Source organism: Papio anubis, chromosome 1 (assembly GCF_008728515.1).
Source record: "Papio anubis isolate 15944 chromosome 1, Panubis1.0, whole genome shotgun sequence".
NCBI lineage: Eukaryota > Metazoa > Chordata > Mammalia > Primates > Cercopithecidae > Papio > Papio anubis.
Window position 1 is genome coordinate 191,345,324 of NC_044976.1, and position 27,218 is coordinate 191,372,541.

A 27,218-nucleotide genomic window follows, 5' to 3' on the forward strand; every position below is an offset into this window, starting at 1 on the left:
GTTAACAGACAAGTGTACAAGTAAAAACATAATATAGCAGAGGTTAATTCAGTGCTGCAGAGAAAAAAAATAAAACAAGGAAAGACAAGAAGTTCTATTGATGAAAGTCATCTGAGGGTTGAGCAAAGAAGTCACATCATCTGATTTGTGTTTTTTATCACTCATTTTGGCTATTGTGTGGAGAACAAAGTAGCGTGAGGCAAAGACATAAACTTTTTTGCAAAATCCAGGCAAGAAAATAATAGTGGGTCAGATCAGATGGTAGCAGTTCAGGTGATGAGAAGTGCATGTATATGCACGTGCGTGCATGCGTGTGTACACTGAAGGTAACACTGAAAGAAAATGCTAAAGGGGCAAGGTTTTTTGGCCTGATCAATTTGAAGAACAAAGTTGCCACTTAAACTGAAATAAAGAGGTTACAAAAGGAGCAGATTTTATTGGGTATGAGGATGACATGGGTGGAAATCAAGAGTTCAGTTTGGGACAATTTAGTATAGATGTCCTGATTGGTAGTTAGACATTAAAGGAGATATAAATTTAAAGTCTTGAGACTAAATGATAATAGACAGATAACAGGCTTGAGGAGTAAGTGCTGGGACACATTTAACTTAGAAGAGAAACCTCCTAGGGAAGCTGAGAAGGAGCAGATAGTAAGACTGGAACCAAGAGAACTAAGAGTGAGACATATCCTAGAAACCAAAAGAACAAAGTGTTCATAAAAGAGGATCAAGTGCTACTGACAGGTTACAGAAGGACTATAATTGACTAGTGGATGCAGTAATGTGGTGGTCACTCATGACCTTAACAAGAACTATTTTGATGAAGTGTTGGTGCAGAAAGCCTGACTGGACTAGATTCAAGAAAGAGTTGAGACAGGGGTATAGACAACTCTTTCTAGAAATTTTGCTGTAAAGAAAGGCAGAGAAACGAGAGGGTATTTGTAGGAGGATATAGAGTCAAGAGATTTTGTTTTGTATTGTTAAGATGGGAAAAATAACAGCATATTTGTATACTCATGAGAGTGACCCAGTATGGAGGAAAGGCTGATGATGCAAGAGGGAAAGGGAATAATTGCTGGTGCAAGGTCACTGAGCCTGTGAGAGAGAATGAAATCCAATGCACAATGGAGAGGCTAGTCTTAGGGGCACAGTTCACTCATGGTAGTGAGGGAATGAATATATGGGTCTAGATACACATAGAATAGTAGATGTGTTACAGGAAACATACAGCAGCTCTCTTTTAATTGCTTCCATTTTTCCTCAGTGACACAGGAAGTGAGGTCATTGACAATGAGGAATAGGGAAGATGCTGGAGATACAGGAAGTTCGAGGAAGGAAAGGTGTGAAAAAGTTGTCTGGGATGCTAAATGAATTATGAAGCTGCAACAGGACTGATGGATAAATGAACTCACTTTGTGTCAAATTTAGGGCTCTTTGGAGGTAACCATCAATTTTAGAAGTCGCTTAGCCCCCATCTAAATTTTGATACCTTTCTGTAATTCACTTTCTTTTCTGAGATGGTTTCAGAAAAAAGACCGTCCTGTAAAGTGAATTACAGAAAGGTATCAAAATTTAAATTTAAATGGGGGCTGACTTAAACTTCATAGAAACAAAATAAAAATAAAGATTAAAAAATGCCAATATTAAAATATAAAGGCATATATAAGGTATACGTATATTTGTGTATACATATTTATATTTGCCATTGGATTTTATCACCCTACTAATTATCACTCCTGTATAAGGTACTAGTAAAATACAAAGATAAGCATAACTCATGTGGAATGTATCTTTCAAAAGCCTCTATCTCCAATTATTTCAAGCTAGCAGATAAAAATTACTAAAATATTAAGAAAAATTTTTGTTTTATTGTAAAACGGTAGGTACTCAAGCACTGCATGGCACAGATGGCATTGTTATATCTTAATAATCATGGCATTCTTCTTACCTGTGTATCTGAAGATACAGCTGGTGCAAATTACAGCAAGAATCAGAGAGGAAAGGAAGAAATTCCTAAAATAAAACAACTCTATTCATTCTTTGCATAAAATGTGTCTTTTTAGTACATATAATCTCACAAAGGAATGCAAAATAAAATAAAATCCTGAATGTGCCCCCTTTTAAAAAAAAATTATTTTTTTTTCTTTTCTTTTTTTTTTGAGACGTAGTTTCACTCTTGTTGCCCAGGCTACAGTACAATGGTGTGATGTCAGCTCACTGCAACCGTCTCCCGGATTCAAGCGATTCTCACGCCTCAGCCTCCCAGGTAGCTGGGATTACAGGCGTGCATCACGACACCTGGCTAATTTTGTATTTTTAGTAGCGGAAGGGTTTCACCATGTTGTCCAGGTTGGTCTTGAACTCCTGACCTCAGGTCATCCACCCGCCTTGGCCTCCCAAAGTGCTGGGATTACAGGCATGAGCCACCACACTTTAAAAACTGTGTCATAATTTTAAAGAGGCCTGCATATTTGAGAGTCATCAGAATAGTAGTGGTAACTGTAAAACAGAAAAATTGTCGACCGGGCACAGTGGCTCACACCTGTAATGCCGGCATTTTGGGAGGCCAAGGTGGGCAGAGCACCTGAGGTCAGGAGTTCGAGACCAGCCTGACCAATATGGTGAAATCCCATCTCTACCAAAAATACAAAAACTAGCCAGGTGTGGTGGCAGGCGCCTGTAGTCTCAGCTCCTCGGAAGGCTGAGGCAGGAGAATCGCTTGAACCTGGGAGGCAGAGGTTGCAGTGAGCCGAGATCATGCCATCACACTCCAGGCCTGGGCAACAGAGCGAGACTCTGTCTCAAAAAAATAAACAAACAGAAAAGTTGTCAAGGCAGATTATTTGCAAAGATGAGCCGAGAATGCTTACAGTAGTCAGTGAACAAAACATTATTAGTAAAAGATGTTAGTGGTTTTTAAAAAAACTACTGTCCATGTTCAATTTGTTTTTGACCTTTTCTTCTGTTTTTGAGGAAAGATAAGGGTTTCCAATGACGATTTATTATAGTCAGAATTCCATGGCTGGTACCCTGGCTACTGATACACTGCCATCCAAATTGGTCTTTCTGGGCAGCTGCCATTTAAGAGTAGTTGGTTGCTTCTTACACTGGGTTCCCTGCAGCTTGCAGGGTTTGTATTCCAGTGGCAAAGACACATTGTGGGAAATGCACCAATGGCATTTGATGGGTAGTAACCCATCTGATATTTGCTTGGTGTGTAGGGAGGCAAAGTTTTCCCTAATCATGCTGCTTGTCTTTTTGAAAAAATCAATTCCATCAGGGGAATCTTTAAAAATTTTCAAATGATCATCAGCTTTTTCCTATATCTTATAATACAATAAAAACTATTTCTTTTACTTTCTAAGGCATAGTCTAACCATAAAAAAGAAATCACATCTGTACTTAAATCCCAGCCTTACTGGTTTCTAGATATGTGACTTGATCAAGTTATATGCTATCTGAGCTTGAGCTTTCTATTCTGTGGAATGGGGATAATAATTCGTTTTTTGAGAGGACTACAATTAAATAAAGTAACGTATAATAAAGACTTACCTTAGTATAGTGCAAAAGGGAGTTGGCAAAAAAACGACACAATTTGAGTGTTTTCTGAAATAATCTGTAGTCAGCATTATCCTGCACCAAAAAGGGAAATAAGCATAATAAATAAGAATATAAAATTAGCTAAACTTACAAATGAGACAATGTTTTCTAAAAAACAAAAACAAAACCTCTTAAATATGGTATAAAAATTTTCCAAGAAAATATAACTCTTCTTTGAATTATTAGGTGCAATGCAAATAACAAATGACAATAAAGGTATTAAATTCTACATTACTGAAAAGAAATCTTAACCTATGATAGCAAAAGAGGCGATCCTTCTTGGTTGATCTGAAAAGTGAAAGAAATTTAAATACCTTATTCTTTGTTACATGGGGATAAGTTTAACAGATGGTCAAAAAAAAAGGTCTTACAAATCAAAGAAAGAATGATACATAAAAGAAAACAGGTAAAGACATAAAAACATATTTCACAAAAAAGACAAAACAAACTGCCAATAAATTAATACTGAAAAATATCCAAATTACAACCTAATTATATATATTTGGGGAAGGGGGAAGTTTGAGGGTTATTTGATTAGCAAAGATTAAAAAGACTGATAATATCCCTGCACTAGTAAGGAAGTAAGGTAACAAGCACTTTCTTTTACCACTGATGGGAACATAAAATAATACATTATTATAAAAAGCTGAAGTGTTAAAACATCTTAATTGAGTAGCAATTCAATTTCTGGAAACACAGTCTATAGAAATACCAGCATAGGTATGCAATATGACATTTTTGGTTGCTTGGCCTATGGAGTAGTCATTCTTTATTCCTTTACTTTCTTCATAAACTTGCTTTCATCTTACTCTATGGATTCACCTTGAATTCTTTCTTGCACAAGATCCAGACCTCTTTTGGCGTCTGGATCAGGACCCCTTTCCAGTAATAACTTCCTGGCAAACGCCGTAGGGACAATACTGAGACCTCCAGTGCCAAAAAGTAGACTGCAGCACCAATTGGCCAACTTTCGTTAAGTGGTGGGGTACCCAGGTGACGAAGAGGATTGGGTTAGAGCCCCAACTTATAGGAGTTGAGAGTCTCTCCTAAGACAGGGTGGGTTTAAACACCCCTCTTAATAAAAGGAAAGGATGCTTGACTGAACTTTGGTTTGCGGCCCAACTTAGGAAAATTAGACTTCTTCCTAAGATTTAGGGCGTTAGAGATCCCCCTCAGTAAAGTCCCTCTGGGCTAAGAACGGGTTTGGCACTACGGGATGTTAACTGCTATTCTCTTTGGATTACTCAGCCTTGCACTCTTGCTGACGGCTATGGGTGACAGGATTAGGCATGTACAGAATCATGGGACATGGGGAGCTTTTATCCTTCCCAAAAGGGGAAACTTGAGCTGATGGGACTGCTGAAAAAGGTCCCTTCACTACAGACAAGTGCTGCCTGAACTTGACTCAGTGTCACTGCAATGGAGGGGTCTTTCTCAGGCCTCCCTGAGCTCCTCACCGTCCCAACCCTGACACAGGCAATGCTTTTCTCCCATTCTCTCCTTTCCCCTTCTTATCTTTTCTGTTACTGAGATCAACTGTCCATTCTTTCATCTTGCCCAGAGACAACATGTTGAAAAATATCCTGAGGAGCTTGAGCTTGTAACCACATGGCAGTACTTGCTCTGTCTCTACCATCCCGAGAACAGGAATTTGGGGGTTGTTATAATTAGCTCTAAAAATTATCTTGAGCCTTTGCAAGCTCAAAATTGGCTGCTCTGGGCTCCTTCTGGAAAGAGCAATGGAAATTGCTTAGTGCTGGAGCTCAGCAGCTAAGGCTTTGCCATTTTACAATGGCTGGTGGCCCAGGTTCAATCTGGCAAAGGCAATGAGTACTTTCTGGTTGATATCTGTGTGACCTTTACCATTTGTTGATTCTCTTCCCCTCCATGAACTGTCTTAAATTTTTCTTTCTCTGAGCACCTGGAAGGTTACCTGCTTCAAAAGCCAGAAATATTGGCACTTTGGCATGGCTAAAGACGGGTAACAGGGGATTTAAAAGGACGTTTTAAGAAGTGCTGTGGTTAAGTCAGCTTAATTGAAAGCAGATAATCAAGCTTTAACAGCCTCGGACTCCATCGGAAAACAGAGGGGGCACCACAGATCCCTTTTAAGTGAAAACCTCTATTTTCCTCATGGAACCCCAAAATTTAAAATGGATAGATCCCTCTCAAAATCTAAGGCTGTGTTCTGTTTTGCATTGCACTATCTGATGATTTTCACTTTGGGGGTATCAGAAATTACTTCACAGAGCTTTCGTATATAACTAGGTAGGAAATATACTTTTGGATATAACTAATGGCACAAGCGGGATACTCAGATCTTTGCACATTTGGATCAGAAGCATGCTCTTGGCCACCTAGAAGATATGGGGATGTCCCCACCAACCCCTCAAACCCCACTGAGATACAACTCCCATGAGTGATGGGCTGATCACAGAATGGACTGACTGGCTTTGGGTTACTGCGCAATGAAATGCATGGTAAAATCATTGGACTGCCTTGTTCTATAGCGTTTCTCTTTTGGGAATCCAGGATCCAGTATACAAATGGGACACTTAATTTTTGGGGATCTGTTTTGCATTCCAACTGTGCCTGCTTATTAGGCTGTAAACACTACATGCTTTCCTGGCCCTGTTCCTCCAAGTGCTCTACCCTAAACCCAGTAATCCAATTAAGAAACTGGCACATGAGCCAGGTGTGATGGCTCACACCTATAATCCCAGCATTTTGGGAGGCTGAGGCAAGCAGATCACTTGGGGTCAGGAGTTCAAGACCAGCCTGGCCAACATGGCGAAACCCTGTCTCTACTTGGGAGGCTGAGGCAAGAGAATCACTTGAACCCAGGAAGTGGAGGTTTCAGTGAGCTAAGATCATGCCATTGTACTCCAGCATGGGCAACAGAGCAAGACTCTGTCTCTAAATAAATAAATAAAACTGGCAAATGAAAAATCTTATAACTACTGCATCTCTTCTTCTGTGTATTTATATGTATTGTGTGTGAAATATAAAAGAGCTTTGATAACTGGTTTAAAAATAATGAACACTTAAATATTTTGTCAGAAAAGTAAAAAGTGGAATGCCTTTTAATTCATGTGACTTAAGTAATTTCTGGGAAATAGTTTTAAAGATTATTGGTAAAATCAAAATATCTTCAAAACAAAGACATGTGGTTTAAATTAGGCAGGTTAGATATTAGGTTTGCTAAATGCTTTAAGGTCACAAACTGCTTCTTTGACTTTTGAAAACTGTTTAACTTACTTACTTTGGAGCAGATTCTAGGTAAGGCTTGGGGACACGTGGTGTTAGCCATGCCCCCTAGCTATGCTAGAAAGAGTCAGACCTTATCTGCACTTCTGTTCTGTGTCCTAGGATCCATACCTAGTACATAATTAGAATTCCTTACTTACCAAGGTTTTCCACCATAAGTAAAAGTTGCTAAGAGTTAACATTGTAATATGTAATTGAAGACTACTGAAGAAAGAGTTTTACATTACAGGTATGTAAGGAAAGTGAAATTTTTTTTGGTAAAAGATTGTAAGAAAGCATGAGAATGTGTATTTTTGACCTAGATTAAAGGGGTATAGGATTGTTTTAAGTTAAGTACGATAACGCTGAAGGTCTGAGCAAGTTGTACATTTGTAAAAAATTAATCTTGTAAAAAAAATCTGTGTGAACATATTGGCTAAAGTTAAAGGGATATTATTCAGTTTTTCCATAAATTGAACACTGCAAAAAATCACAACAGGGTTTCCTGAGAGCAATAATCTACTCTTTAACAAAAATTGTAAAGAGTTGTAAACAGTTTATGAGAATCATACCTTATGGTTATACTGATTACAATTAGATTTTATACTGATTAAATTTTATACTGATTAAAATTAGATTTGTTTACACAGTTTTATACTGATTAAATTTTATACTGATTAAAATTAGATTTGTCTATACAGTTTTATTAAGAATTGGGGTTAACAATAGGACACTACTGCAAAGGTGAAACTTGGCTTTTTTGGTAAAAAAAAATCATACAGGAAGCACTGTCAAATATAAAATGATGCTTGGCTTTCTTTGGGCTGTATTTGTATAAATGTTACTGGCATGTGTTCCAAAATTATGGGAAACAACTATAATTCTGATATAACTTAGTGTACGTTATAATTGTTATATAAAATTGTTATGTGCCACAGAAGTAACCAAAATCCCCAGCCAATTATGGCTTTAACAGAGGCTGCTATAAGGCATTTTTATCATACAGAGACAACTGTCTGGTTTTAATCAAAAGGTAATTTTTAATCGGCTATAGGACTTTGACAGGTGCTTTTCAATGTAGGTTTCCGCTAACTTTGGCAATTGTGACATTAAAATAGAGGAAAGAAATTTTCAGGACTCTCATGAAGAGCTGGAGTGTTCGTGGATATCAAATAGTTAACTACATGTAGTTAACGCTTGCCCTAACAGAAGACTGAAGTAATTTTTTTTATTTTTTGTTTAAAATGTTGCTTATCCTTTGTTTTATTTTTCAGAGTCAAGAAAACTTTTCTTTTGAGCTGCTTTGAGCTTTTATTTGAGCTGTTTAACAATTGAGTAAAGTACATCACTGTGAATAAAATTTGGAGCCTATTTGTTTCCAATTTCTCCAGAATTTGGAACCTATTTGTGAATATTCTCAACTTATGGCAATATAGTTATTTGCATAAGTGGAATACGAATGTTTTCTTTTGCAACAGGACACAACTGGATAAACTGATTATTTTACCAAGGCTTTGGCTGGAATAGTGTGCTTTCCTTTAAGGAATCAAACTTGACTTATAAAGCCAATAAAGGCCCTTGGGAAAACTTGCCTCATACCTTGTTTATGCCAGGGTTCCTGACCTGTGGTAAGTAAAGAATGTCACTTTCTGACAGGCCCAGGAGCCCCAAATTATCTTGGGACCTCAAGAGGAGAGGAATTTATCCAATTCATATTTTAAAGTCTTATCTGAGTTTCCTTATAAAACAGAGTTCCATCAAAGCCAGTTTTTAAAAGTCCATGTGAAAAATCATTATTCTTGCTGTATTTTATACAGATAATCAGGCCAAGTATAAAAAAGCAAATCAGTCCTATCATGATTTGTCTTTAGTAAAAATGGGAGACTGGAGAGAGAAAAAAAAATTATGTTTCAAAAACTATGGTACACTTGTTATTAGGTGTTTTTGAGTGTTTTTCTCATCAGTTGTTTTTGAGTTTTTTCCCTGCAATTTAGACTAACCCTGCTTATTCCTGTGAACCAACCAGTAATTTCCGGCTGCTGCTCAGAAGAAACAAGAGGGATGGTAATGTGAAAATCTGGATCAGTATTCTAATTCTGGGCCGACTGGAATCAGCTTGGTTTCCAACAGTTGCCCAGTTCATGGGAAGTCTTCTTATTTAGTACTTGGGATAATTTTACTTATTTTGCTTTACTGTTGTGGAATATACTGCTGTTGCACTCTGTGTAGGAATACGAGGTAAGCTTACTGAATGTTTTATTAAATCGAACACTTACTAATCTTCCAGATATCACCTTTTTTCGGAACTGAGAGTTATGAATGGCCCTCATGATACTGACACTTTCTGACTGATCTCCTCTCTACCCGGAATATAAGAGACCCCAATAGTTAGGCAGGAATATCATCATCCCTATTCAGCCCGAAGAAGTTATAGAAGATATCTATCTGTCCCTCTACAACCCTTAGGATTAAGGGTTCCCTTATAAAAGGGAGGGGGCAAATATGTCACAGGTGTTTTAACCAGAGGACTCCATCTTAAAAAGGCGCTGGGTAAAATGAGGCCAAGACCTGCTGGACTGCATTTCTAGGAGGTTAGGCATCCTAAGTTACAGGATGAGATGGGAGGTCAGCACAAGACACAGGTCACAAAGAACTTGCTGATAAAACGGCATGCAGTAGAGAAGCCAGCCAAAACCCACCAAATCCAACATGGTGACAAAAGTGACTTCTGGTTGTCCTCACTGCTCATTATACACTAATTATAATGCATTAGCATGATAAAAGATACTCCAAACCGTTCCATAAGTTTACAAATACCCTGGCAACAACCGAAAGTAACCCTATATGATCTACAAAGGGTAGAAACCCTTAGTTCTGGGAATTGCTCACCCCTTTCCCAGAAAGGGAATAATCTACTCCTTGTTTAGCATATAAATCAGGAAATGGCCATAAAAGTGGCCAACCAGGAGACTTTGGGGTTGCTCCGACTATGGAGTAACCATTCTTTATTCTTTTAACTTTTTTTTTTTTTTTTTGAGACGGAGTCTTACTCTGTCACCCAGGCTGCAGTGCAGTGGCGTGATCTCGGCTCACTGCAACCTCCACCTCCTGGGTTCAAGTGATTCTCCTGTCTCAGCCTCCTGAGTAGCTGGGATTACAGGCGCCCGCCACCGTGCCCGGCTAATTTTGGTATTTTTAGTAGAGACGGGGTTTCACCATGTTGGCCAGGCTGGTCTCGAACTCCTGACCTCGTGATCCACCCACCTCAGCCTCCCAAAGTGCTGGGAATACAGGCATGAGCCACCGTGCCTGGCCTTATTCCTTTACTTTCTTAATAAACTTGCTTTCACTTTACAAAAAAAAAAAACAACTTTTTTTATATAGTGAAAACTGAAATGAACCAAGTATGCAACATGTGGGGAACACCTAAAAACAGTTGACCTTTGAACAACATGGGGTCTAGGGGTGCCAACCCCCATGTGGTCTAAAATCCGAGTATAACCTTTTTGAGTCTCCAAAAACACTAATAGCCTACCACTGACCATAAGCCTTACCAATAAAAACAGCTGATTAACATATTTTGTATGTTATATGTATTAACACTGTCTATTTACAAAATGAATCATCTGTCTGAAATGGCAGGTAATTGCAGTTGCAGACCTCAATTTACAATACGTATTAAGGAATTCTTGGGAGCACTTCCAGCATCACTAGTGGCTCTTCTTATGGGTTTACCATATTGCATTAAAGACGATGAAAAAATATGGAGGCACCTCAAGAGCTAACATTTACTGAGAAATGCAATTTACTTACTGGAGAGACAAACTACTCATGTGGGGATGGTTAGTATCACATGGCCTTGCAAAACTTGAGTTCACAGTAACAGCAACAGGAAGTGGCTATGAAATTATTGTATTATATTGAATATATATATTGAAAATAATGGCAAAAACTGCAATTACTTTTGCACAACCTAATAGTACTACAATATGTACCACAGTTAATGTTATGTAATTATGATTTAATACTGCATCTTTACATTTGTTTACATTTCTCTCAACTGCATGGTACCATGTATGGTCTCTGTGTGCTAAGTTTTGATAAATTTTAACCTCTGATAATAGATTTGTGTTATTTTATTGTAATAAATGACAATTTTTAAAAACCTGCATAAGTTGACCTGTGCAGTTCGGACCCGAATTGTTCAAGGGTCAACTACAAATTTATAGTATAATCATAAACTGTAATACCATATAGCTATTAAAAAGAATCAGGTACATATACCTTCATGGACACAGAAAGCCCTTGGGATAAACTGTTAAGCAAAAACTCAAGTTGTAAACAATTTGTATAATGTAAAAATTAGTAACACAAGTTGAGTCATTCTTGTCATACCCAACTAAAACAGAGTCAACAGGCCTGGAGGAAAAGCACTTAGGGCACAAAACATTTCTCCCAAAATGTAATTCTGTAAGGCTGCTGAAACTGCCTGCTGGAACTGGAACTCTAGAACTGCTGTAACTGGAACAGAACCTGGTGCAACTCTAAGACCAGTGTTACCCATTGCCCTCACTTACCAATCAGAGCTTGATGGCTCCCCAAATCTAGTGCCAATGGACTTTCTTCAAGAGCCGTATGTAATATTTCTCCTTTTTTTATAAGACCGCTAACCTTCTCATTTTTCTATGGACATACCAAACAATTGGTCTGCATGAATGCTACAAATTGCAATTACTTCCTCCCAAATAAAACATTTTGTTTTCAGAGATTTGTCTATTGACTCTAATGATAACATAACCCTATCATTATTTTTAAATGTGTTCAATGTTAATGTTTTCTCCCACCCTCAAAATAAATAAAAAACTTTCCTGGGATTCTTTCTAGTAGATGAAAATAGGATTTCACTTTCCATGTTAGATACTTGTGTAATATGTGTGTTCTCTAATTACGTATTACATTTGTAAATTGATAAAACAGTGGGTAGTGCCAACAGTATGCAGGGAGGGCTATAGATTCATCTGCCTGGATTTAAGTCCTGGTCCTACTACAACTACTATATGATCTGGGGAAAGTTACTAAACCTTTCTGTGGCCCGGTTTTCTCATCTACAATGAGGCTAATACAGGATTATTGTGAGATTTAAACAGTGTCTGACATTTAAGCACCTTAGCTCAATAAATAGTGGTTGTTCCATCACCCAAGTTTATAATACACACTATAATCCAAACAGCTTTAAATAGTGCCATTAAATTAAGTCAAACAAATTACTGTCTTTAATTTGTGAATTATTTCATATGAAAATAACATATCTTAACTTATATGTTAATTGGCTATGTTTGATTTCTTTTCCAATAGAGTAAAATCTTCATTAAACCCAGTCAAAACAGAGTTGGATGGTTCGCTAATGGAACATGATCCCTCATGTTTATTAAAAATATTTGAAAATAGTCAATTTTCCTCAGCAGAAGTAGGGTAGATGAAAATTCATCCTTCTTTGAATTTTTTTTTTTTGAGATGGAGTCTCACTCTGTTGCCCAGGCTGGAGTGCAGTGGCACAATCTCGACTTACTTCAACCTCCATCTCCTAGGTTCGAGTGATCCTCCTGCCTCAGTCTCCCGAGTAGCTGAGATTACAGGTGTGCACCATCACTCTGGGCAAATTTTTGTATTTTTAGTAGAGACGGGGTTTCACCATGTTGGCCAGCCTGGTCTCGAACTCCTAGCTCAAGCGATCTGCTCACCTTGGCCTCCCAAAGTGCTGGGATTACAGCCATGAGCCACCACACCCAGCCTTTTCGATTGTTTTGAACATGAACTCTCTAATGGAGTGCTATGCAAATTTAAAAGCACAAAGTTTAAAGATTAATCTACACTGACCTTATAATACATTTTATTCAGCATAGACGTCATATCACCATAAGAAACTGTTCCTGACTTCATCACTGGATACCTATCTTGTACTCCCATGAGCCAGCCAATACCCAGTCCTCCAAAGATCATACCATTCTATAATAATTACCTACTTATTTGTGTTTCAAGCTAGACTCAAGTTGTTGAGGGCACCTACAACATTTCCTGGCACGGAATAAGCACTCTTGTTAAATGACTGAATGAGTGGTGACACACAACTTATTTGTTTGCTTACTTTAAATTTTCTCTCTCATTCAAGAGGAAATTACGCAAGATTTGTTCGAAGCCTGTAGCTTTACTTCATCACTAAATAGTATACTACTAATTAAATCTAGAGTTTTATTTTTACATTTTCAAAAAGCAAGTAAATAACACAAATAAATTAACAGTCCCATCTTTGATTTACTCAACTGTTTAAAACAAAGTTTGCATCTCAATGCCAACAAAGGTGTGGGTAATATAAGCAAGGAAGACCATTTTTCAATGCTTTAAAATATGAGCACCTTTCTTTCTTTCTTTCCTTATCTGTCTATCTATCTATCTATCTATCTATCTATCTATCTATCTAGACAGAGTCTATCTATCTATCTAGACAGGGTCTCGCTCTATTGTCCAGGTATCTATCTATCTATCTGTCTGTCTGTCTGTCTATCTATCTATCTATCTAAACAGGGTCTCGCTCTGTTGTCCAGGCTGTAGTACAGTGGCCCGATCACGGCTCACTGCAGCCTCAATCTCCTGGGCTCAATGTATCCTCCTGCCCCAGTCTCCCAAGTAACTAGAACTACAGGTATATGCCACGAGGCCTGGATAATTTTTTTGTTTTTTGTAGAGATGGGGGTCTCCCTGTATTGCCCAGGCTGGTCTCGAACTCCTAGGCTCAAGCAATCCTTCTGCCTTGGCCTCTTAAAAGTGCTGAGATTACAGGCACATTCTTTCTAAAATAACTAAAACAACTAAAATACTAATAAAATGTAAATGTAGCAGGCAATAAAATCTAAGTGTAGGCAACAGATACAATAGTATATGTTTATTTTCTGAATAATACAAATTTCTAAAAGCATTATATAAATATAAGTAGGAATTAGAGTGGAAATTAAATTATTTCTAAGGGCCACACAAATAAATTTCCCTAGGTTTATAGAAAAACTAAATAATTGGGGGCTAAAGAACTATATGTTAAAACTATACATTAAAAACTCTAATAGAATATTCTCTTTTTAAAACCAATTTCAAGACTCGAGAATAAGTATCGATTTTAGGGGTTGTTATGGATCGAACTGTGTCCCTCTCAGAAAGCTTTAAGTTCTAACTCTCAATACTTCAGAATGTGGCCTTATTTGGAAATAGGGTTATTGAAGACATAATCAGTTAAGATGACGTCATACTAAAGTAAGATATGCCCTTAGTCACTATCACTGGTGTTCTTATAAAAAGATGATGTGAAGACACAGAAAGAGAACAGCATGTGGAGTTACACAGCTGCAAGCCAAGGTAAGCTGAAGATTGCCAGTGACACCCAGAAGCTAAGAAAAAGATATGACATATATTCTCCCCTAAAGCCTTCCAGAGAACATGGCCCTATTGACACACTGTGAACTTTTGCCTCTAGAAATGTGACAGAATAAAATTCTATTGTTTTAAGCCACCTAGTTTGTGGTAATTTGTTATGGCAACCCCAGGAAATTAATACAAGGAATGACACATCACGTGCTTCCATAAATAGTGTAATATTAATTAAATCTACTGGTTTTATTGTGACTTTTTTCAAAGTGAGATGATATGGCTTGAAGATTGGTGTCCTCCCAGACACCTAACACCCAAAGTGATACTATTAAGAGGTGGGGCCTTTGGGGAAGTGATTAAGTCACGAAGGCTCTGCCCTCATGAATAAGTGCCCTTATAAAAGAGGTTGAGGGGAGGTGTCTTGCCCCTTGCACTAAGTGAGGATGCAGCAGCAAGGGGCCATCTTTGAAGCAGAGAGTACACCCTCACTAGACACCAAATCTGCTGGTGCCTTGATATTGGGCTTCCCAGTTTCCAGAACTGTGAGAGATAAATTTCTAATATTTATAATCCCTTACCCAGTTTAAGGGATTTTGTTATAGCAGCCTAAACGGACTAAGACACAAAGTGAAAACTGCTTGGAAAACTTCAATACTTCACTTTGATTGGTAAATAAATATTAACAGTGAGCAGCAGAGGGCATTGCTGATCAGAATCTGGAGTTAAGATTGAAGAAATTATACAGTCCACCTCAAAGCTCCATTTCAGGCAATGGACAGTAAGCAGAACTGGTCACATTTATCAGTCCCAAATTTGAACAAATGAGTAAAAATATGAGAATTTTCTTGGACAGTTAAGAGAATTTAAATTTTCTGATGTCCATCATAAGCAGTTTATATAAACTGAAAATATCCTTTATATATAAACAGCCACCCTGGCTAAGCAGCCCCCATACTCTCTCTTGCCACTATGGACTATACTGTTGCTTAGGCTTTCTTCATCTTACTCCTGTCCAAATATCTCTGTTTAATTTTCCTCTCCAAGTACTAGCTGGAAAATCTGTGGTGTCAAGAGAAGCAAGAAGGAAACTGAAAGAGGAGGTTGGGGTTGAGAATATGAATCTACAGGACAAAGGTGAAGAAGAAAACAACCTTCCTGCCATTGATACAGGATACCCAAACTAACTTCTCCTTTTAGCAAGGTAAGAGGAATCAGAAAGGACGCATGAATGAAGTGAGAACAAAAAAGAAAAGGGAAAAAGGAAGAAGAGTTATAAGGGGAGGGGCAGGTGAGATAAAGAAGAGAAACAAGAAGAAAAAAGTTAGCCCCTTCCTAACACTACTCCTCATTTCCTTCTTACTACCTTCAGAATTTCTTTTTAAAGTTCTATCCTCCCCTAGGGTCTGTCCTTCCAGATCATCCCTGCCCTAGGAGTTACTACCAGTTTTAGGACTTGGATGAATCCCTACACTTTCACCCCCATAGCTGACTGGCAGGGAAGAGCACAGGTACAAAAGAATTCCCTATATCAGCTTGCACATGTACAATAGAACGGGCTATGTCATTGCTATTCAAAGAAGAAATACTAAATTCATGGTCCCATTAAAATTATTACATACAGGCTGGGCGCCGTGGCTTACACCTGTAATCCCAGTACTTTGGGAGGCCGAGGCGGGTGGATTACCTTAGGTCAGGAGTTCGAGATCAGCCTGGCCAACATGGCAAAACCCCGTCTCTACTAAAAATACAAAAATTAGCCAGGCATGGTGGCAGGCACCTATAATCCCAGCTACTCAGGAGGCTGAGGCAGGACAACCCCTTGAACCCGGGAGGCAGAGGTTGCAGTGAGCCAAGATCATATCACTGCACCACTGCACTCCAGCTTTGGTGACAGAGTGAGACTCAGTCTCAAAAAAAAAAAAAAAAATTACATATAACTGTTAGGTCCTGAGTACTATTAATCTTATAATTTAGGGCTATTATAGTTAAATAAAATTAGAGGCTAGTCTGAAAGCAAAAGGTACTAATGAGTTCTAATTCCCAATAATCGTACTACAAATTTAATCTGTTTCATAAATGGAATACCAATTCAACGCTCTAACTTTTCGAAATAAAAATGGATGTATGAATACATCAACTTTAAAAGACTGATACATATATATACATGCACAAACATACTTGTATCCCTAAAGGCTGCAATGCATTGGTGAAGAAAAAATGCAAGATTGATTGCAGCTATATTAGATGTTATATAAATATGAACAAAATAATTTATGTTTTCATGCAGAAAAGAATGAAAGGATTCAGAGAAGAATGCTGTAACCAACCAGTTACAATGCAAAGAGGGAGTCAGGTAGACCCTAGAGGCAATGAGAGCAGTTAGGAATCTAATGCAATGCTCTGGGTGAAAAGTAATTATGGGCTATAAATAATCCCACAGATCCAAAAAAACACCCAAATGAAATAAATTAAAATCCTCTTAAACAGACTGACCCAGACATTCAAATGAGATTTACTAATTGCCAAAGAAAATAAGAGTTGCTGTTTAAAATGCTATTAGCCCAGATTTTACCTGTGCATCTGACTGTGTCATCTGCTCAGCTAAATGTAAACAAGAATGGAAGGAGAAAAGAATGTCTTCACACAAGCTAGTAATTATATCTTTGTGTTTCAACTGGCTTTTTATTATGGACTGGTGCTTAAGGCTCTGCCTAAATGAATAAAAAGAAAAGAATACAATCACCACAAGTAACACATCAAGTAACTTAGGACCACCACCAATATCTACCTTATAGAACATTTAAAAAACAATCACGAAGCATCATATATGACATAATATAAATAAGATATGCCTATTTACCTTTGAAGCAGATATGTTTGTTTAAATAAGCTGCTAATTTTTTCTCTGTGTAAAATATTAATTGAATTCTTACTATGCACCAGGCACTCTACCAGGCCCTGGGGACAAAGGGGTCAAACAAACGGACACAATCTCTGCCTTACCTGCATGAAACTTGTGGTCCAGCATGAGAGAGAACGTTAAATAATTCTAAGAATAATTAATTAGGGCTGTGATTTGTCAAATGACAAAGTCTAAGGTGCTACAATAGAGAGACCTAATCTAATTTATTCTTAGCGTAAGGATATCAAAGAATGTTATCATGAAGATATAACTCTTAAGCTGAGAACTGAAAGACAATAAGCAGGAGTTAGCAAGGTATACAATAGGAGAGAGAAGCATCCTAGGCAGATGGAAAAACCATGAAAAGGCTCTGGGACAGGAGAGTTTGGTATGTTTAAGGAACTAAGAGCAGGGAGAGAGCAGCATGAGACAGGCTGGTGAAGGAGGCAGCGTCCAGAGAGGATTAGGTTGTTATTCTTAGTAAAATGGGATAGATGTTAAGCAATAGAGTGACATGAACTGATTTGCTTTTTAAAAGATCATTCTGCTGGGTAGAAAATGAACTGGAAGAGGGTAAGAGTGGAAGATATTCAGTGGTGATGATAGCGATGTGGCTAATTCCTTGAGCATTAACTATGTGTCATGCACAGTTCTAAGCATTTCAGTGATGAACTCAATTCTCACTATAACCCTGTCAAGAAGGTGCTATTATTATTTCCATTTTCAGATGAGCAAACTAATGTTCAGAGAAATTAACCAAATAGCCCAAGGGCTCAGAAGGAGTAAATGATTTCAGAATGGATTTAAGCACATGTGACACAGCTTCCAGGCAACACTCTTAACCACTGAATGGCAACTTAATGTCCTGGTAATAGAAGAAAAGCACCTAACACCTGAAAATACACCGACCTTTAATGTTTTATGTATGTGTATAAAGTAGATATTCTTAACCATTTTTACATCTCAACTACATCTCCTCTCACCCCTAAGAATCTGATGAATGCTATAGGCACTATCCCTAGTGACCTGTTATAATGCTTCAGTTTCAGAAAGTTAAAATTACTGTATAAATGGAATTAAGTGTGAACAACTTAAAAGTACCTAATGAAAAGATTATATTCGGTTCTAATTATAGTTACCAATTTATCTAATCCTAGAAATAGGATACTTGAGAGCTGGTTAAACAACAGTAGCAGCAGGAAAGTGGTTAAGTTCTAGTCTGGCCCATAGCCCATTATTTCTGAAGTACTAGCTAACTAGAAAAAACACTTTTTTTATTTTTAGAGGCCACAGGGTAAAGAAGTCCAATTTGGCTTGAGAGTTACATGTATAATATCTGGATTATCAGACAGCAGTGTCAGTGAACATTAAATTCACACAAAATGTTTCAAATGCAATCTAAAGAATCATGAATAATTAAGATTGGGGAATATGGAAAACATTTTCTAAAAAGTAAAAAATAACAAACAAACTTACTTAATTATAAACTTCCAAGTATTGGCATGAAATGCATGGTCCATACTGGAAATAACAGAGCAGATATCCAATAAAGAATGAATAACTGCAAAGAAAGATAACAGAACTTTTAAGACATCCAAATATCATGGGGGTGAGTTTCTCCCATAATTAACACTATCTACTGAACAATTTCAACATTTGATTGAATTAAAATAGGTAACACAGTTTGGAAATAGTTGTGTCAAAAGAATTATTTAAACTATTTAAGTGTCACACTTGTTACGGTTTTTATACCTATTGGAAATTAACTTTTGAAGTTTATACCTACCTGATGACCTAAATAAAACTAAAAATGTTCAGTGGAATAAAAGTTGTACCCTATTATAACTGAAATATTCTACAGATATAATTCTAATCCAAAATGACAAAACAAATTGCTAAGGAAAGAAAACCTAAAAAGGAAGAATTCAAATTAATTTCCATGGTATTCATGCAAGGCTTTTACTCAGCCTATGGTAGACTACTTATAAAAATGGCCACAATGACTGCCCTTTGTGAATCCACACTTTTCCACAATGACTCTGGGCTAAACCCTATGACCTGCTTTGGCCCGGGGGACAATAATAAAATTAAGGCAAGCAGAAACTTGGAACGTGCTAGCATACAGGGACCTGCTCACTCTTGCTACTCTTAGAAACCCTGAAACCACTGGCATCAGGTATCTGAGATGTGGTGAGCCTGCTGAATGATGCACACGGCTTTCTCAAGTACTTCTGCCTCTGCCAACAGCCAGATGTGAATGAAGTCACTGAAGTCACATGGGTGAGCTAGTGCCCCAGGTGGATCAGAGAAAGTTATATCAGGGGATCCCACCCTAAACTGCAGACTCACAGAATCATGAATAAATAAAATAGTGAATAAATAGACTTTGAGAGGGTGTGTTGCAGAGCGACAGGGCCCTGATACATTGCACAAAAACAAATTTCTCTCTTTATACCAAAGTTTTGAATGCAAACTTTGCCCTTACATAGTTTTTCAAACTCTTGTTCATAATCCATTAATGAGTGATAAAATCAATGAAGTGTGCTACAACCACAATTCTTTAAAAATAAACTAGTTTTGGCCAGGCAAGGTGGCTCATGCTCGTAATCCCAGCACTCTGGGAGGCTGAGGCAGGTGGATTACCTGAGGTCAGGAGTTCAAAACCAGCCTGGCCAACATGGTGAAATACAAAAATTAGCCAGGTGTGGTGGCGGACGCCTATAATCCCAGCTACTCGGGAGGCTGAGGCAGGAGAATCGCCTGAGTCCGGGAGGCGAGGTTGCAGTGAGCCAAGATTGCGTCACTGCACTCTAGCCTGGGCGACAGAGGGAGACTGTGTCAAAAATAAATAAATAAATAAAAATAAACTAGTATAAAGTGCATTACATGTAAAATGAGTATACTTCATTATAATATGAGAATAGACATATTTATATACACATATGCACATATTTATATGTATTCTGGAAGGAAATATAAACTGCATCTCAATATGAGTTATGGTTTAAAAAATGTGAAAGTTATTGTCTCTGAATATGGTCAACCTCAGAGAACATAAAGTTATATAAGTTAATCATTGTGGAGAAATTACAGTAACTGAATACTCAAATCTAGGTTAAGGCACCCAAAATAAATTTTATAAATTCCAAATTTAAAGATTAAAATGCATTTGGTAAGATTTAAATCAATGTTAACGCATAATTAGTAAGAAAATAACAGGAATCATTAGAGACAATTTTAACTGATATATGATTTACAGTCACCATATACCAAGCAGAAAGTTTTCTTCACTCACCTATTACCATATTCAAAATATCATCATTCTCATCTACTGAAGGGTCCATGCAAACCATGTCCAGCAGTTCCATTAGCTGCTTTTGAAGAGAATAGGCCTCCTTGAAAAGAGCCTGAAGAAGGTCTGAAACTAGGTGTAAACGCCCAGAATACACAGATTCACTATTCTGATTACGGATAAATAAAAATGAGAGAAAAAACAAATCATAAAAAGCTCAAGAACCAAATTTACTTTAATTCATACTATTAGAAATCATAAATTTACTGAATCACACATTGATTGTTTAGTGAACATCCATTAAATATAGTGTACTTCAAGAGATGCAAGCATGTATAAAATATTATTTGACTTCCATGATCTTACAAATACAGAACTAAAAGAAAGGTAACATTAGGCCCGGTGCATGACATTTTTAGCATCCTATCAGCAAAGAGAGGTATTAATTAACTAGCTATTTTCATTTGCTCAGCAAATAGCAATATTAAAACTGTCTGAACCCCATAAATTCTAGGCAAGCTTTTGTGCCTCAAGGCTACCTTTGGAATGCAGAGATGGACTAAACAAGGATTAATTTCCCTTTATAAAAGGAAGTTCTGACATCTAATCATAATGGTAACTGAATATTGATCAATGCAACATGACAGAACTATTTCAGGATCCCTGTGTCTGTCTCAACATAAATTCTTAAAATTTCTTTCTTTATAGAGGGGAAATAAAATAAAACTAAAAACCCCCAAAAAGCCACTTTTAATGACTTCCTTATAACCACTTTTTTGAAACAATTATTTACTTACATGTTCTTTATTGTATAGAAAAGTTTATTTCAATAATACAGACTAAAATGTAAAATCTTATACAAACATTATTTTACTCAGCCCCTATGCACATTGATTATATACCATTCAAAGTATAATTAGACCTTTACTCACCTTACAATGCACAAATGTGCTTTTAATTACATGAAGGACTGAGGAGGGGAGACTCTGAATATTTTCCAAAATGATGGATTCCTGCGTGGCACAGACATGCTGAACACATCCTGTAAGAGCTCCTAAGAGCTGCACCATTGTCTGTGAATAAGGAAGGAAATTTCATTCAGAATATATTTTTTGTGCACTGAAAAGGTATTAGTCAGTATGCTGGGTGCTACAAATACAGCAGTGAACAAAACACAGTCTGTTCCTCTTTTCACAGAACTTTAGTCTATCAGAACTACAAATACTGGAACAACTGTCTAGCCATTTAGAATCCTAACCCAAACTTCAAAACACATGGCAGGTGTTCTACACATATACCTTGAAAATACAGGTCGGGTAGGCTGAGCACGGTGTTTCACGCATGTAATCCCAGCACTTTGGGAGGCCAAGGTGGGCGGATCACGAGGTCAGGAGATCAAGACCATCCTAACACAGTGAAACCCCGTCTCTACTAAAAATACAAAAAATTAGCCGGGCGTGGTGGCGACTGCCTGTAGTCCCAGCTACTTGGGAGGCTGAGGCAGGAGAATGGTGTGAACCGGGGAGGAGGAGTTTGCAGTGAGCCGAGATCACACCACTACACTCCAGCCTGGGTGACAGAGCGAGACTCCGTCTCAAAAAAAAAAAATACAGGTAGGGTAAGCTAGCTTGATGACTTGTCTTCTTCTAAGAGTTTATTATTCAGAATTCATGTTTCTATATTCACGTCTTTAATTCTATACATTTAATTCCAACATTACACCATTACATAAGAATACATGGCTAATCAGTATCAGTATAAAAATTTTGATATTCTTTAAACTCCCTCTCTCTCCTGCTTTCTAATACAATTGACTTACCTGTAAAATATTCCTTAAAGTAGTCTGGATTTCCAAATTTTGGCTTGACAGTCCTCTGGCTTGACTGGTTAATTCATATACCATGTCATCAAATAATTTCACAGTCTGTAAAAACAAATCAAGTAATAAACAGTAATAAGAGAAATCACTAGAAAAGACAAGACAAAACTTTACAGAGAAAACGCAATACGATAATTTGATTTTGCACTTAGTAACATCCACGGGCTGTCATCTAGCTTAACAATTGTACCTAATTAAGCACAAAATATAGAGAAAAGGTACTTTTACAATGTAATTCCCCCCAAAAGCCTCAAACAGAAATTTATTTTCCATTTCTATGGTTTGGATCTATTTAATAGCATCAATTTTTTAAAAAAATCACTCAAAGTTCACATTTTAGAGATGCAAGAAATAAAAGTATTACTTTTGCCCAATAAATTTGACTGTCTTGAAGAGTCCACATTCGTATGGCCATTTACAAGGGTATTTTCTGGAAGGAATTTGCACTGAATCTCCTAATCACTACTTGCTTATTTTCTAACCAGTTTCCTTTTTGACCCAATTCAAGATAACCTTCCTGAATTAAGAGTATAGTATATGACCTTACAACTAAGCTTTTTGTCTGTGAAAAGTTAGCCACCCTAAGATCTTAATACTTGGATCTTTCTAACAATTTAAATGACCTAAACATTACAAGAATAGCAACATAGTCAACAATACAATGTAGTTAAAGAAGATACTGTTTCCCGTAGGCCTGTTAACATTCAACATCTATTTTTATCTATGTAATAGTTGAATCTTTTTCTGGTGGTCAAGAACAAATTCTAAGAAATATTTCAGATAGAGAATCATCAAGTGACTATGAGTACAAGAAACCTGAAAGATTATGTTTAAAAGCTAAAGTTAGAAACCCATTTCAATAAGAGATTAATTACAAATAATGTTTCATTTTGGCACCAAAGTATCTTTGGTTGCCTCCATTTAAAACAAAAAAAGTATGCTTGTGCTTTTCAGAGAAAACGTATACCATATATATCGAAAAAGTAATAACGTAGTCTGTGAATTTAATGTTTTATCTTAGTTACTTGATTTTGCCAATATTCCAGCTTTTTTTTTTTTTTTTTTTTTTGGAATTCAGGGTTTCATCCAGGCTGGAATACAGTGGCTTTAAAATACATGAACATTTAAAATTGACTACAAATAATTTAAAATCAATTAGCAAAAGACTCATACAATCTGAAAATAAAAATTTTTTCTTTTTTTTTGAGACAGAGCATCGCTCTTATTGCCCAGGCTGGAGTGCAATGGTGCGATCTTGACTCAATGCAACCTCTGCCTCCCAGGCTCAAGCAATTCTCCTGTCTCAGCCTCCTAAGTAGCTGGGATTATAGGCACCAGTCACCATGTCCAGCTAATTTTTTGTATTTTTAGTAGAGACAGGGTTTCATCATGTTGACCATGGCTGGTCTTGAACTCCTGACCTCAGATGATCCACCCACCTCAGCCTCCCAAAATGCATGGATTACAGGCATGAGCCACCACGCCCAGCCTATAACAGTTTTTAATTGCCTAATGATCACACTAACACGATTATAGTCTCACATGAGATCTATTTACTCCTTATTTTTATTTTGAATATATTTGATATATTAGAAAAACAGACCCATAATTAATGATAAATTATCTAAGACTGAGAGGTTAGATTCCTTATAACATGTACTTTCAGGTAATAGTATTATACCTTTGGTAACACTTGTGAAAAGAAAGTCTGTTCCAATGTCAGGTGGTTCATATGAGGTAAAAACATTTCTACAATAATTTTCAAAATTTCTGTAAAGCAAATAACATATTTTATAAAAATATTGTCATGTCAGTCAACAAAGGCCACTGCCCTTTATTAAATGCAAGAATACTACCAATCTAAAGCTTGATATACTTTCAAAACACCACATTCTATGTAGGGAAACTATTAAGTAATAGCCAAAAAAAAGAGAGACAGCGACAGAGAAAGGAAACAACCTACATATCCAACAACTGTGGACCAGTTGAATAGGTGTCTGTACATCTATTGAATAGGATCTGCCATCATTAAAATGACATTTTAAAACATGAAAAATGTTCAAAATGTAGTTAAACAAAAAGTTTCCAAAATATAACACCAATTTTAATATAAACATGTACAAAGAATGATGGATAGGCTGGCAGGAACATACGGAAATGAGATGAGACTGTTCTCATCAAAATCTTAACCATTTCAGATTAGATGTTTTGTAATCTTTTCTGTTTTTCTATGTTTCATATTTTCCACAATGAACATGAATCACTTCTATACTCAAGATAAAAAAAAATTTACTCAAAAAAAATTATGCCAGGCATGGTGGCTCATGCCTGTAATCCCAACACTTTGGTTAGCTGAGGCAGGAGGACTGCCTGAGCCCAGGAGTTAAAGACCAACCTGGGAAACATGATAAGACCTCATGTCTACCAAAAAATAAATATATAAATAGAAAATTAGCCAGGCATGGTAGCACGTACCTACGGTCTCAGCTACTTGGAAGGCTGAGGTGAGAGGACTGCTTGAGCCTGGGAGATGGAGGCTGCAGTGAGCTGTGTTCGCACCACTACACTCCAGTTTTGGTGACAAAGCAAGACTCTGTCCCCTAAAACAAACAAACAAAAAAGTAGGCCAAGCATGATGGCTCAGATCTGTAATCCCAGCACTTTAGAAGATGGAGGCAGGAGAATAGCTTGAACCCAGGAGTTCAGGCTGCAGTGAGCTATGATCACACCACTGCTCTCCAGCCTGGGTAACAGAGCAAGATCTTGTCTCGAAAACAAAACAAAACAAACTTCAGGGCTAGGCTTGGTGGCTCATGTCTGTAATCCCAGTAGTTACAGAGGACAAGGCAGGAAGATCACTTGAGCTCAGGAGTTTTGAGACCAGCCGGGCCAACATGGTGAAACCTCATCTCTACTAAAAATACAAAAATTAGCCAGATGTGGTGAAGCATGCCTGTAATCCCAACTACTTGGGAGACTGAAGCAGGAGAATCACCTGAACCTGGAAGGTGGAGGTTGCAGTGAGCAAAGATCATGCCACTGCACTCCAACCTGGGTGACAGAATGAGACTTCATCAAAAACAAAGGAAAAAAAAAAAATTAGGTCCCATTACACAATGTAGATTCAAATTATAAATGAATATTCCACAACCAAGTGAACTCTAAATAGAAAAAGCTAACTCAAAATATGAGTAAACTGAGCAGTCTAAACTCTCTTCTGACTAAAAGAATAAATCTTGTCAAGTAAGACTGAAGAAGACATGAAAATGAGAAAGCCAACTTCCTCCAAATGATAAATTTGTTATCACCTAGACAATCAGCTTTTGACAATTTAGAAAGTATTTTCTAAATGACACTAAACATGTTAGAGACTGATAGTTATTCAGTGGACTGTAAATCATGTTTTACATAGGTCTAATCATAACGTTTAATATTTATAATTTTTTTATACATACATCATCAACAAAACACTTTTGGTATTTATCCAAAACGTAATTTAAAACTTTTAAGTGCTGGAATTTGAAGGAATTTGTTCATTTCAAGTAACTGAAGGTTATAAAGGCTGTAACATAGAAAACAGTTACATTTCAAGGGAATACAAAACTGTAAGGACACATCCATTGAGGTATGTGGGGACGCGGACCTTAACATCAAATAATACAGTTAAAACAATTTAACTTACGAACATGCTCAATCCAACTGTCAGAATGTTGAGACAATGAGTAGGATAATTAAGGAAGATACTAGTATCACAATAATAGGGTATTCGTTATCAGAATAAACTTTAAAAAAAAAAACCCTTTAGAAATTTAAGCAATGACCCATAAGAGATTGGAATTGGACTCAAATTACTGGCTTAATTTTGCTTTTAAAAACTTAAGATTAGGTAAACAGTATTGTGAAAATACATTAAAGAAATATTTTGAAAATTGCCCAAGGACAAACTTGCCTTTTCAAACTATGCATAGTCATGAAATATTTTTGACAGATGAGAAACAGTGCTACAATAATCCACAGGTTTATGATTTATTTATTTTTTGAGAGAGGGTCTCGCTCAGGGCCAGGCGGGTGGCTCATGCCTGTAATCCCAGCAATTTGGGAGACCAAGGCAGGTGGAACAGGAGGTCAGGAGTACGAGACCAGCCTGACCAACATGGTGAAACTGTCTCTACTAAAAATACAAAAAAATTAGGTGGGCATGGTGGCGCGCGCCTGTAATCTCAGCTGCTAAGGAGACTGACGCAGGAGAATCACTTGAACCTGGGAGGCGGAGGTTGCAGGGAGCCGAGATTGCCATTGTACTGCAGCATACACGACAGAGGAAGACTCCGTGTCAAGAAAAAAAAAAAAAAAAAAAAGAGGGTCTTGCTGTCACCCAGGATGGAGTGCAGTGACATGATCATACCTCACTGCAGCCTCAAGCTCCTGGGCTAAAGTGATCCTCCTATACCAGCCTCTCAAGGAGCTGGGATTACAGACGCACACCACCATGCCCAGTTTGTACTTCCAATTTCTATTACAAGAAATTTCTCTTTCCTCAACATTTCTATAGTACTTAATTTATACCTGTCTTGCGTCACTCATCACCTTTTATCTTATTTTCATATTACTTACATATCTATCTTACCAACCTTATTAGACTGAAATTCTTCTGCACATAGCAGCTTACAAATACATGACAACAAATTCTCCATATATACCATCAAAAATAATTGTTAGAAATGTTTTACTGTAACAACACTATAAGAATCATCAAAGAATGTCAACAAGAAAAATGAATAACTCGCCCGGGCGCGGTGGCTCACGCCTGTAGTCCCAGCACTTTGGGAGGCCAAGGCAGGCAGATTACAAGGTCAGGAGTTCGAGACCAGCCTGGCCAACATG

At 37.3% G+C, this 27,218-nt stretch overlaps 1 protein-coding gene across 12 annotated transcripts in view; it reads right to left on the reverse strand.

The window, feature by feature from the left end:
- The window catches only part of C1H1orf112 (chromosome 1 C1orf112 homolog), a 58,804-nt gene that overhangs the window by 28,812 nt on the left and 2,774 nt on the right, over window positions 1-27,218 (reverse strand). For 5 of the 12 annotated variants that reach the window (XR_002518887.2, XR_640755.3, XR_002518888.2 and 2 more), the window contains exons 2-10: window positions 26,017-26,056; window positions 24,016-24,104; window positions 22,275-22,379; window positions 21,388-21,528; window positions 20,459-20,624; window positions 18,640-18,724; window positions 16,834-16,972; window positions 3,552-3,632; window positions 1,948-2,012 (exon numbers count right to left, since the gene is read on the reverse strand). Coding sequence is in view for 8 of the 12 variants with exons in the window: in XM_021930686.2 (XP_021786378.2) it covers window positions 1,948-2,012; window positions 3,552-3,632; window positions 16,834-16,972; window positions 18,640-18,724; window positions 20,459-20,624; window positions 21,388-21,528; window positions 22,275-22,379; window positions 24,016-24,104; window positions 26,017-26,056 (911 nt within the window). In the remaining 4 variants the exon portion in view is untranslated. Of the gene's footprint in view, window positions 1-1,947; window positions 2,013-3,551; window positions 3,633-16,833; window positions 16,973-18,639; window positions 18,725-20,358; window positions 20,625-21,387; window positions 21,529-22,274; window positions 22,380-24,015; window positions 24,105-26,016; window positions 26,057-27,218 lie in introns of those variants that run through there. The other 7 variants (XM_009193653.3, XM_009193646.4, XM_017952278.3 and 4 more) reach the window with 7 other exon arrangements.